The following is a 13,287-nucleotide window of genomic DNA, read 5'->3' on the forward strand; positions in this document are numbered from 1 at the left end:
ATACATACACACACTCTGTTTCACTGAAGACTGGGCTAAGCTGCAAAATTAGGATCTTGGTTTCAAAGACACTGCAGGCAAAGCAAGCTCATTTCAGAGGACTAGGTTGTTCTGCTAAAAAAGAAAAGGGCAGAAACAGATGTGACGCCCTCATCCTGGTCGGCAAGCTTAGGAGCACTTGCAGCAAGGTTTTAGTTCAGGCTCATCTTCATTTCCAGTGATTCAAAGAATAAGAGCATGGCATGCTTTTGGTAGGATCAGAGGTATCAGAAACAGAGTAAGTAGATTTTATCTTCTCCTGTGAGTTCTGGTGGTTTTCTCAATAAGTCTTGATTTCTTGTTGGACTACTTCCAGCAGTAACTGTAGTTTGTGTGTAAGATAATCTGAAAGGGGGAAGAAAGGAAGAAAATTTAGTCCAGAAGAAATCTTGAGATATGGATGAAAATCAGAGCATCATCACTGGCGGCTGGAGATGTTAGCAGATCACTGTATCCGTTTCCTTTCTGCCTGCATGTTTTCTTCTATTCACTGGTTACTGGTACACCTCAGCCCAACATCAAATCAAAATAAAACAAGATTCATAACTGAAATTATAAATTAAACTCCAAACTGGGCTCTTGTTTCCGAGTAAATCATTGTGCCACCAGGGTTACCCCCAAAAGAAATCTATGCTAGAGCTTGCATGGAGTGGATATGTATGCCATTTATGCACCCACATCTGTGCCCAAAACCATCCCGGTCTCCTCACCAGAAGACGGCAGCACCGTCTTTCTCCTACCAGTCCTCTCCCCAGCCTCTCGGCACGTACGTCTGTGCGCAGGGATACAGTGTCTGCCTGCCAGACCCTCTCCATCCTAACTCTTGATCTTGTTGCTCGTTGTCAGCCAAATTTGACTGAGAGGTGGTGATCCCAAAGATACAATAAAGTTTAGTAGCAACCAGGGCTGGGGTGCAAAAGCGAGCCTCTCTGTTCCCCTCACTGGTAGAACTCAGAACTTTAAAACAAAGCATCAGGCTGGTTTAATCGGCGTCTTCACGCGCCAGGCAGACACACGGGGCGCACGGCTGCCCGCCAGCCGCAGCACAGCCTACCCCTCGTCTCTTCGGCGGCAGAGGCTGCATCTTGGGAAAGCCATTGAAGGGGTGGCAGGGGTCATGATTTAGGTTTCATGAGGTCTGTTGGTCATGGAGCAATCTGGGTTAGAGATGAGCCCTGGGAACAAACCAGCATTCCCACCCCTGTGTGTGTTTAGGTCCAGAAGACTGAAATTCAAATGCGTACTTACAAAACAGGCTACGGCAACGATTCAACATTTGCCTGTGGATTATAAGGTAGTAGACTGGAAAACCACTTAAAACCATGGTGCATCCAATGCTAATGTTCACAGGGTCTGAGTAGAAAGACATTGCCACAGCGAAGAGGCAGATGATGGTAAAAGAGACAGGAACAAACAGGGGAACCTGCAGAGAAGAGCAGAGATGGTTCTCAAGCAAAAGTGATGGCTGTAGCAAATCAGCCTCCATACATGCCAACACACATGGTATTCACTTTTCCATCTTAAAGAAGATGAGAAAAATCATATAGCTGTCCCGCACACTGGGTCTGTACAATCAGTTGTGGACAAGTAGGATGCATAGAACAAAAATTGACTCGTACCACCCTCAAAGCCCAGTGTGCCCTGTGAGGTGCATACCTCCTTCCCAATATAAGCCTCACCTCACTTGCAACTGGAATCCAAGTGGGGGGACAAGTCACCTATACCCCACTGCTCTCTGAACGTACTGCTCCTGTGCACGCACGTGCACACGTACCTACTTGCCACCTGCGGCAACCACTCGTGGAAAGTCTGAAGCCAAGGATAGAAGTAGCTCTTTGAATAAAACCGTTCTTTGGTTGTAACACTCCTGACTCATTTTAACCTGCCTCCAGCTGGCCGGAGAATTATAGTGGCCAAAAAAAGGATAGACCATACTCCCTATCTCCACTGCACCTCCATCAAGAACATGAGTTTCAACGACACTCTGATGAAAGACCGAAGCAGCAGCCAGCACTTCAGCGTTACCCTGCTGGGTAAGCCAATTCATCTGGGTTATTTGGAGACTAAATCAGAAGATTGCAATAAGTAATAAAACTGTGAAACATTCCCTCAGTCTTTGGATCCAACCTCAGCCAAGTTACTCCTCACCATAACTGATAGAATGAAGGAGCTGCTGGTCTCACCTAGGGTGACAATCTCTTTTCCGGTAACAGAGATTCTATTTTGGACCCTTACCATGCTGAGCTGGAAGAGATCCGTTGCTCTAGCAATGTCAGCCATCCAGCCACCATACTTAATGTGCTCTTGCTGTCTTTCCAGCTGGAGCATCCCCAGCCTCTCCGGTGTGCCCGCACTATGCCGCACATCTGCTTGAGAGGTGTGAGAGAGGACTGCTTCCTCCTCTTACTGGTGTTGTCTTACCATTTTTAACTTAAAATACTATAGTGTAGAAGAAGTACCAGCACAATCACATGCATTTCATGATTTGTTCTCCGCAAGCTAGTGGCAGAAGACGACCTCTCTCTGGCCACTAGAGCGCAGCACATGCCCACACCACCTGCACGCAGCCCTTCCCTCTTGCAGTTAAGATGGGCTTCGGGTTTGAAGTGGTTATAAAAACTAGGGAGAGGGGAGAAAAATCTCAACCAAACTGACCAAAAGACCAGCATTTCCCTCCCTCACTTAATCTGCCCTTAGGAACCTTTAAAAGCCTAAATCTTTACACCTAAACCAAAATGGGGCAAAATCTCAGCAGCTGCAAACATCACCAGTGCTATCCACTAACAAACTTCCCCCCAGAAGCTTGAAAAAGCTAAAAGAAAAAGACAAAAGTTATTTAAAATCCGGTTCTATGTGAGCACATGAGTGCAGCCAGCCAACAAACTGGGAAGCTTCAAGGTCTCTGCTAAACACGCTGTCTCCAGCAAAGACCAAGAAGAAAAATTACCCCAAGCTACACAACAGGCCTTGCATGGCTTGGGGAGGAGCCCTGGGAGCCACGGGAAGTGTTTCTGTCTCCTGAGCTTCTCCTAATGGGCTGCCCACTGCCTGTGGCCTCGGAGGTCTCCTCTCCTCCCCAGGACACGGCTGGAAGCACCGTGCAGGCACGACCAGAGGCAGCAACAGACTGTGCACGCCTCAAGCACCACCCCAGCCAAACACCTTCTGCACGTTCTCCGGCAGTGGGAAAGGTGCCCTGAGTGCAAGAAAGCTGCTCCAGCACCAACTCCAGCTTCCCCTGCTGACACGGGGGGACCGACTGCTCCCCAGCACCCAGCAGCGTGAGAAGGGCCACTGGAGGACCCCAGCTGGAGGCTAGGGAAAAACAAGAGAGGACGAGGCATCCTCCAACTTCCCCTTGAGCAGGTGGAATTGAATTTCCTTGCTTCCCTCCTTCCCTTTGTCCACTTTTGATGCCTCTCGCCTTATGCTTATGGCCACCGGTCTGAATGTGCTAGAGCTTTGCAGGCGCACAGGAGGGCAGTGCCTGGGCAGTAGATCCTGCACCCTCCTCCAAACTTGTCCCACCAGAAAAAAAACCCCCCGGCAACTAGGGAAAGAATGGATGCAACCAGTTCCATGCACTGGTTGGAAACCAGCATGGGAGAAGTCTGGACGTGGCACGTGTCAGGCAGCTCCTCAAACCCCACCAGACGCCTGGGCTCTTGGTACAACGGGCAGCCCACAAAGGTCATGCACAGCTAGAGGCTCACAAAGCCGCTCTCCTCTCTCTGCCTGGAGTGAGAAGGAAGGTCCTTCTCTCCAGGCCCACACACTGCACTGGCCATTAGCTGCTGTTAGCTGACTGCGGAAAAAAACACTTCGTGGTACGCGTGCACACGCTGCGCGCGTCCTCAGAGCCTGCAGCAGCAATAGTTGCACATGAGCTGCTTTACACTATACAATATTTTTGTGCCAGCAGGTGATTCCCCTTAAGGCAGGTTTGCTCCCAGGATCCCTCCAGCCATGCTCTTTCCTCCCAAGCCTGGCACCCTTCTGCTTCTCAGCTAGAGCTGAGACCTGCCTACCACAGAAATAACATCCAGGCAAGGGTCCCTCCTTGCAGCCCACCAGAGATGAGTGTGGGTGTGGGAACTGCCACCTTCACACCTCCCGGTTCCCAGCCCGGAATTCTGTCCCCTGGAGCAGGCTGCCGTCTTACAGCTGCCACTGATGACACCATGTGAAACCAGTTTTATAGGATTTGCCACATCCAGCTGCTACCGCACATCAACCAACCCCAGGAGCTTCCTACATGCCTTAACTGACCGATAGGGATGGAGACCCGCTTAGAGCCTAAAGGCAACCATGGCCTTGTAATGCGTAGCAAATGAGAGAGAGAAATTACAAGCCTGTGCATTCCTGGCTGTTAGATACAGGTCATGCATTACCTTGAACGGGCTGTGCAGCTCCGGGTGACGGTGGCGATGGACAATGAGCCCGAGGGTGGCTAATCCTATGAAGAGCCATCGGGAAAAGCTGAAGAAGTTCATTAGATGGTAGATATCTCCGATACACACCATGGCAGTAACCAAAGGGAACTGAGCATTGTGAAGATGAAATACAGTCATTAAAGCCTTACTATGGCCCTCAGACTAGAAAGGGTAGCATGGATCATCTCTTCCAGCCTCCCTATAACCATGGGCAGCTACTTCACAACCCCAACATTTCAGAGGTCACCAAGTGCTTTACAAAACTGTGTCACAGACTGACTGTACCATATCATAATACGCAATTATGATGTGCTACAGAAAGGAGTAATCGTTTCAAGATCAACAGCAACATTGAACGAGAGGAAATGGCCTCAAGTTGTGCCAGGGGAGGTTTAGACTGGATGTTAGGAAAAATTTCTTTACTGAGAGAGTGGTCAAGCATTGGAACAGGCTGCCCAGGGAGGTGGTGGAGTCACCATCACTGGAACTATTCAAAAAACGTGTAGATGTGGCGCTTCAGGACATGGTTTAGGGGGCATGGTGGTGTTGGGTTGATGGTTGGACTTGCTGATCTTAAAGGTCTTTTCCAACCTTAATGATTCTGTGATTGATGCTCCATGTCCTATGCAGGGCAATTAAAACATGCATGATCCAAAAGCCTGCACTGATGGTACAAAGGCTACCTACAAAGATACCTGCTAAGTTTTTAGCACAGCAGCACAATTTGGATCGAGCTGGACCGTTGCCAGAAAACAAACCCAAACCAAAACTGAGCACACCTCCACAAATCCTCATTCCCTACGTTTCCACTATGCCTGGCAATTTTGGCTTTTCAAATAGCCAAAGCCTGGCAGAAGTGTTTTCATAGGACAATATCAATCAGCAACTGTGGCAGATGGTGGGGACAGTACTTTTAAAAGAGGCGTTCAAGGCCATAAGGCAGGGACTAACAGGTAGTGGGTTTGGATACCATGGTTGGCACAAGGGGACTTAATACTTTGCAGCCATTTCCAGTATTCCACCTTCTTTATTTTTTGGAAGATGACTTAGTGTCTCAATACCCTTTAAAACTCTTTAGCTTCTCCAGGCTTTGCAAGAGAGCCAAGACTGCAAGAACAGGGCATGTCACACAGCCAGATCTCCTTACCATTAACATGACAGCAGGAAGGGGTGTGTGCCTTCGAATGTGGATCATGGAGAAGAGAGGAGGCCACTGTCCTTCCCTGGAAGCCACAAAGAGAGTCCTAGCAAAAGACAGGGAGCCCTATGCATTATCATCCCATATCCAGACTAGAAGTGAGAAGATCAGTTGCTGGACTGGCCTGAGGCCACAAGGCACCCCCCCTAGCACAGGTCTGCTGTTGAAGGCTACAGTTCTGCCTTTAGGTGCACTTTTGGGGCACTCTCAGATTTTCTTTTGGAAGAAAAACCCAACATTGAATTCCTACAGCTCTCCCAGGACCAGTTATCTCAATGCAGCACAGAGCCCACCAGCAGGACCACTGGCAGCATCCCCTTGAGTGGCTCATTAGCAGAGACCTTTGGGCAAGTCCAAAGTGACCATGAATGAGTTCAGGCTGGAAACAGAAGCAAGAAAGTTTCTTGCCATCAGAGAAGGGGTTAATCTTTCCAGTAGGAAGTGGAGGGGTCACAAACTTCATATCTTTATATGAGAGGCTGGTGAGTTTATGAAAGGGGATTGGCAGTCTTGATGCCTATGTATTTTTTAATAAAGATATATAACTGTATATAAAAAATATATAAATATATTAAAATATAGGTAAAAACATAACATGCAATTTCCTCAAATACCAGAAGATTTTCAATCCTCTGGCCAGCTGTTGGAAAATACAGTTTGGTGTACTGCAGAGAGGCCAGCTACACACAAGTCCAGCTACACAATGACAGCAGAGAGCTCCTTGCCTCCACCCCTCATGAAAGGGCAATTAGGGAGAAGGCATTGCATCCAATTTTATAAATTTAATATCCACAAACAAACCATGTCAGAGCATCGGCTGGGCTAGAGCAGGGCCCAAGGCGGCTGGGGCATGAGTGTAAAGCTGGTTTTATTGCCGTCTCTGCGGTTTTGCAGGGGTGTGGGCTGGCCAGCAGCCAGGGAGGCCCCGTCGCTTCTTTATACGGCCTTTCTGCAGTGATTATGTCAACGGTGCCAGGATGGGGGAGCGAAAGGCGATAGGGACACGCAGAACCTCTGTGCTATCTGGGGACTTCTCATCCTCAAAGAAAACCACGATCTAGGGGAGCTAACGGGGAGGATTCTCTGCACCTGTATTTAACACAGGACTTCAGGGTAGTGGATCAAATAACTCATTAGCTTTCAGGCTATGAAGCATCCCTTTCATATCAACTGATTTTTTCCTTCACAGTTAAAGCTGTGAAACAGAACTGGCTCCAGAGAGTTCACTCAGCTCCTCAGGACCAGCATGACATGCTTCTCCATGAGCTCTGCCCTCCTCTCCAATTTCAAGACTCCCATAAGGACATGCAGTGTAGTAGCCCAGTGAAGCTGGTGAGATAGTTTTTCCATGGAACAAAGCTTTTCTTATTGCTACAAGACTTGTTGAGCCTCGACTATTGCTTTAGGAATAGCCTGTCCCTGATAATGTTTCACTGACCTCAAAGCAAAGTCCTCAAGGGAGAGTTTGCCTTTGGCCAGAAATCCTCACAACAGAGGGACCCTGTGCCCTGCAGCAAAGCAGCTGGGTGAACCCAGCGAAAGAAGGCTCGGTCTCATTGAGCAGCTGCCAACGTCAACAAAGCTTCTAGTTCACCAGAAACATTGACATTTCACTTTAAACTGGGGATTTAAACTGAAGGGTAGGGGGAGAAGATAAAGATCTTTGTTTGTGACCAGCCCTAGATACCAAAGTCTGGACCAGAAATAGAAAGGGTAGACTCTTAGCCAACAGGGATCATCCCGTAGTTGACATCCTGGGAGGCAAAGGCCTTATTTTTCCCACAAGAGTGGCTAAAATGCCATCCCATGGGTGGGCAGTTGCACAGGTTGCTGGTGCTTCCTTCCGATTCAGTAAGCCAAGAGAGTAATAAATTCTTAGGAACGTAACCTTGAAAACGTGAAGATCCCTCCATTCATGGTTCCAAAGCAGGACAGTGCGACAAGGACAGGGACCACAGAGATCAGGCTTTTGAAGGCTCGCTGCACAAAGCTCTGGAGGAAAAGCAAGTGTGACTTTAGGAACATGTGGTGATCTCCAGACAACATCAGGTTCAAAAGAAAGAAAACTTCCTCCATTGAAGGAGTAAAATATTACTCATAAATCTTGCCTTTTCTACTGTCATCTGCAGGTTATTTTTCATTATCTTTTAGGCAAGACTAGAAGAAGTTACTGTTGGCCAATAATCCAGAGAAATTACAAAGCAATAAAGCATTTGATTGGAAAACCATCTCCAAAACACTTGCCATGACCACCCCTTCAGCATAAGCTGACCACACCGAAGAAAGACAACAGTAGGGTGGCAACTCACCACAGCTACAGCAGGAGAAGCCAGAACGTCTTGCGTTCCCAGGACTGTGTAGTAGGAGACGTTGGTGAGCATGTACCCCACAATTACCGTGATCATGGACACAATGACAGCCAGGGGGATATTTCTACAAGATAGGGGAAGAGACACACAGAAAGAACGACCTGTTATCCCTTGTTACGCACGGTACTACTGCAGATTGCAGCTGATGTCGGTCAGATGAACCCACAAAGGTATTTCCTCCCATACTGCGTTTGGGAAAGCCGTGGTACCCCAGAGGCTGGTAACCCCAGAAAACTTCTTTCCAGCCTTACCGTTCAGGTCTGACCAACTCTTCACGCACAAAGCTGGTCTGAAACCTGCATGGTGGGAAGAGATGGGGAGAGAGTTTGAGGCATGTTTCGGACACCCGTCTGCTGCCCGTGGAGCACCCTCCTGTCACACCTACCAGCCTGAATATGCGAACATGCCTGCATAAAAAGCCAGGGGCAGCTTATCCAAAACCAGCGACTGTCTGTCAAAAGCGTCCTGGAAGTTTTCGGTGTGGCCTGCAGAAGACAAACAACAGACGTGGAGTAGGGAAACGTCAGAGATGGCCTTTCTTCCCGCGGGACAACACCCCTTGCACCTCTTGCCCAGACCTGGGAAGAGTGTTTGTGGCTTCCTTGGAGCCAGGTATTCAGATTTGTCTCATTGTTTTAATTTGCAGTGCTGTGCTGACGCGTTTACTTCACAAACAGTGACAGAACAAATCTGTCCCCCATCTAGCTACAGGAGACATTTCAGGAAGGGCAACGCCAGCGTCTGGTTCTCTTTCAGACAGAGCCTGCTGTGGGAACGGGAGATCACGGAGACGAGAGGACCCAAGTTGTCCTTTCTTTAGGCCGAAAATTAATTCACTGTGTTGACCCCCCTTTCCCGCCCCCAGCCCCCCAAGCAGCTGGATGCACACTCCGCTTTGATGTGGTGCAGCCAGCGAGGCGGCTAACTCGGCTCTCGCTGTGCTCCCTCCTGATCCCGCTGCCGGAGCGCTGACCCAGCCCCATGCTGGCCGGAGCATGGGAACCAGGGCGGAGGAGGGAGCGGGAGCGGGGACCGCCAGCCTGGACCCCCTTCCAGGCACGGTCCCTGCCCACCGCCCCTGCCAGCCACCGCCGCTCGCCCGCGGGAGGAGGAACTGAAGACACAGAGGGCAAAGCAAATAAAATTTAAACCGTAGAGGTGGCTCAGATAGAGATCCCTTTTTACCAACTCTCCCAATCTTCCTAAAAGTTCTCTGCTTGAAATAACAACAAAAGACAAAAACCAACCAAACAAAAAAAAGTCGATTGGTTATGAACCGTATTTTATCAAACTCCAAAAAAACCTGGGGAAGGGAGAAACACCTAATGGCCTCTCATTCAAAGATGACCAATAAAAACCATAGTCAAACGGAGTTGTATTTCCAGCATTTTCAAATCCGGGTGGCCCAAGGTTTGGTTCTACATCTATATTCCGTTCTCCATATCAAAGCCTCTTTAAAAGTAAAAAGTGTGGAGCTCGCCCAGCTGGGCTGCACCAGGACGGGAATGAAATGGCATGGAGCACAGGGAGAAGGTCAGGCCACTTCCATGGAGGTGCCTCTGCAAGGAGCTCTGTGACAAGTTTTGCGCATTTGGGTTTGAAATACTGGCCCCATAAGTCTCTAAAACAAACCTGAGCCAAAGGGAAGGTAATGGCAGAGGAAAGGACAAGAGTGTAACCAAAATAAGTAGAATAAGGCAGGGGAATCAGGCAAACTGATTTAAAAGCACGAAACTGATTTTTAAGCACAGAAAAACAAGCAAAAAAGAAAATAGTTACAAAGAAAACTAAAGCAAAAGATGTGAGTGGGCCTATCAGAGTAGTCTCTTTATGTTCTAAAATGGTTGCTGATAAGTGATGGTGCGTAAAAAGGATTTATTGTCTGCAATACATTAACAAGTGATTTACAGTCCCCCGTGAGCCTCATTAAATACAACATGTCATGCGGGGTCTCCTGGTGAATTCCCCCTCCACACGTCACCGGCACTTACCCTCCCCTCGGGAGGATGGGTGCCCGGGCTCCAGACTGTCATTTGAAGGCATTCCTAACAACGATGGCTCCGGATTTCTAGCTGTAGGGCCTTTCTAGCCGCAGTCCTTCAGTTCAGAAGTGCTGCCAGCCCGAGGGACCTTCGCGTGTTCAAAGGAGCCGGCTCCAGACACCGCGAAGAGCGAACGTGGAGCCCGCTGCCCGTGTTGCTTTCCCTGCAGAGGAAGGTAATAGCCTGGAGGGAGCAGGCTTCATCCCTCGAGTGGGAATGCCTTGGGCTTTTCTATAAACGGGGGCTTGGTTTAAAGCCAATACTCTCAGATCGTTCCCAGAAGATACTACTGGTGGGGGTTTTTTCCCCACTCTGGATGCGTGTGCCATCCTGCGCAAGCCCGTTGTAAGTTTACCAAGTTACTGCCCATCTCAATTAGGAGGTAAAAAACATTAGCTTAAGCCACAGAAAGGTTAGAGATGCAGTTACCAGGGCTCAGCTGAGGGCTGGTAACTCATTACACAGCTGTGACTGGCTTGGGTCACCACGGGATGCTGTCACACATCCCTGATGTCCATCAGATTTATGTTGCTTTGGGAAGGATTCCGAGCCACGCTGAAAACAGGCAAGTCTGACACCAAAGAAAGACCGTCTGCGGAGGAAGGTGCCGGCATGACCCCGGGGAGGCTCACACAGCCTCAGGCGCTGAGGCTCACTCGCTTTTGGAGAAAGCGCAGCTGGGCCAGGCGCGCCAGCCCAGTGCAAGGGTGCAGCTCAGTGCCAGCTACCCTGGTCTCCTAATTCACACCCAGAGGAAGCTAAAGGGGTGACCACGCTTGTCACCCGGGACTGAGAGAAGCCGTGATGGGGGGGCCTGTCGAGCACCCTCCCTCCGCCACGCGGCGGCACACCTACCCTGGGCCAGCAGCATCATCCCTGGCACGATGATGAGGGCAAGAGCCAGGAGTTTGACGACGGAGAGAGCCGTCTGCAGCCGGGCGCTCCAGGTGACGCTCCAGGAGTTGAGGGTGAGGACCGTGTCTGGGGAGGAGACGACACAGCTACAGCTGTAGCCCACGCAGCCCAGGCTGCATCTTTACGGAGAGGACGCTCCGGGTGAGAGATGTCGGAAAACACGTTACAGCTGCGGCCCAGCGTGGAGCGTTTGAAGGGGGAGCCGAGTTACGCTCCTAAGAGGGACCAGGAGCCTGGTTCCTGTCCTGGGGGGAAGGCGTGAGTCTGCAGGGAGGTCTCAGCAGCCCCCTTCACAGCAGGCCCCGTGCCAGCGCACACCAGCCCGCAGCGGGCGGGACAGCTTCACGGGCTGGGTGCACCAGGAGGGGAGTCCAAAACGTCGAGCCTTGCACCTTCAACCCAGGCGGCATTTGCACAATTACACGTGAAGAGTTTCCACTCCCGTGCTTGGCACAATCCCCCCGACCTAGGGCTCCGGCTGGTCAGCAGGGAGGCCACTTCCCCCGCTCGGAGAATGTGACGGCCCCAAACCAGCATCTTGGATCAGGAAATTTTGGGTGGCCCAGGAGGAAAGACAGGGCCGCTACCCCACAGTTATCCCAGAAGACAACACCCCCAGACCGGCAGTCCCGTCACGGCTGGTACTTACAGTACCCCAGGAGAGACACGAGCTTCACAGCAGGGACCGGTGCTGCACAGGGCGCAAAAAATGGCTCCAGCATGTAGCGTCCAAATGCCAAAGAAACCACAGCGCTGTTGGCAGGCCTGGAGGGGAACCAAGCACACTGTGGTCTGCAGACAGCCAAAAAATGGCATGATGTAAAACTGCACAAAACTTGGGGGAGCGGGGGAAGTTTCCCCATCCAGCTTCGTCTTGCTCTCCCGCGCAGCTGGTGAATTCCCGTAGAGTCTTTTTCATAGGTTTTTCTCAGCAAATGGGTTAAAAATCGCATGCTACAAAAAGATTAATTCCCAGCTGGAAAGCAAAAGTTGAGATTAATCATACTGAGCAACGCAGTGTGGTTCATATGTCCTCCTTCAGCTTAGACGAAGGAGACAAGTTATTGAGAGGTGAGGGCTTTCCTTTTAAAGTTAAAAACGAAGTCATTTACAATCTTCTAAAATATTATTTAACTCAGGGCTAAGCCAGAAAGTTGTCTCCACAAGAGAATCTGAAAAAGTTTCACAATGCAAACAGAAGATATGAAATAAATCTGGCATCTATTGTCAGTCTCTGAAAAATACCATGGCTCTTGCAGGATACCAGCTGCCAGGGAACGAGAGAGATATTCTTCAAGTACAAATCACATTGAGCACATGTAACTATTTACTCATTATGCCTTCTTCCTTTTATCATTGAAAAATCTTTAAAAGTTGTTCAGGTTGTTTCTACTCTTTCCTTCACAAACTGCCTAGACTGTTACCTGGCACCGTAACTTTTGGATTCTTAAATCGTCACAGCATCCGGCAAAAGGCAAACAAACAAAATCTCTTACCTGATAGCAAAAAACTCTGCCCACAGGAATAAGAAACTTGGCAGAGGCCCTAGTGTCTCCAAGATGTAGATATAATGTCCTCCAGACTTGGTGATTCTTGTTCCAAGCTCTGCATAACACAAGGCACCTGGAAAAGTTCAGGTAGAAATGCACTGAGTAAATCATCCCGCGGATTTTCTCTTTTCTGCGTGACTTTTCAGGGATTGAATGAGTCTGTTTAAGTAGTGAATTAGAGGAAGAAAAAGGGGTTTAGCAGAACCACTCAGCCCTGGTTTTGTGTGCTACAGCGTTTTGAAGTAAGTTTTGAAGTAATTGACTTTTCTGTCAGAAGGGAAGAAATTCTCCATTTTCTGGTTAATGATACAACTTTTCCGTGGAAGTTACGTGGAAAGAAAGGTGTGCGATAGAAACGTTGCACTAAGCCACAGGAGGTCTTCTTTGAAAAACGTCCCGGAGGTTTGGGTTCTCGCTTCTCCTCACAGTCAGACTGGAGAAATGGTGCTTACAAGGCAGCTGGGGCAGCTCAGCCGACAGGCCGTGGCCGAACCGGTCATTTCAATCACGTTTTGCTCACAGACCGCGTTCCCGCGTCCTTATCTCGCATCTTCACGTAAGCCCCTTCCTTCATCCAAAGACACTGGGCAGAGGACCTGAAAGGGCATCTCCTCTGAGAGGAAAGACCTGCCACCGGAGGAAAACACGGCCCCGATGGTGCCGAGCGAGGGGAGCGTCGGCACGGGGGGCTGAGCCTTCTTCCCGCACCTCAGCGCGCGGGCGGACGCGGGGCTGCCCGCT

The 13,287-nt window shown here is 49.6% G+C and overlaps 1 protein-coding gene across 1 annotated transcript; it reads right to left on the minus strand.

Moving 5' to 3' along the window:
• Window positions 1-244: 244 nt before the first annotated feature.
• LOC104614290 (cystine/glutamate transporter-like) lies at window positions 245-12,619 on the minus strand (the record flags this gene model as incomplete). The annotated part of the gene is made up of 11 exons (XM_010288820.1): window positions 245-384; window positions 1,288-1,462; window positions 4,431-4,580; window positions 5,620-5,716; window positions 7,559-7,662; window positions 7,980-8,103; window positions 8,291-8,335; window positions 8,425-8,524; window positions 10,937-11,062; window positions 11,646-11,761; window positions 12,493-12,619. Coding segments are annotated over 11 exons (1,229 nt in total), but the record flags the coding sequence as incomplete, so codon positions are not given.
• Between the last annotated feature and the right edge of the window lie 668 nt (window positions 12,620-13,287).

This window comes from Phaethon lepturus, unplaced genomic scaffold, assembly GCF_000687285.1.
Source record: "Phaethon lepturus isolate BGI_N335 unplaced genomic scaffold, ASM68728v1 scaffold47726, whole genome shotgun sequence".
Classification (NCBI taxonomy): domain Eukaryota; kingdom Metazoa; phylum Chordata; class Aves; order Phaethontiformes; family Phaethontidae; genus Phaethon; species Phaethon lepturus.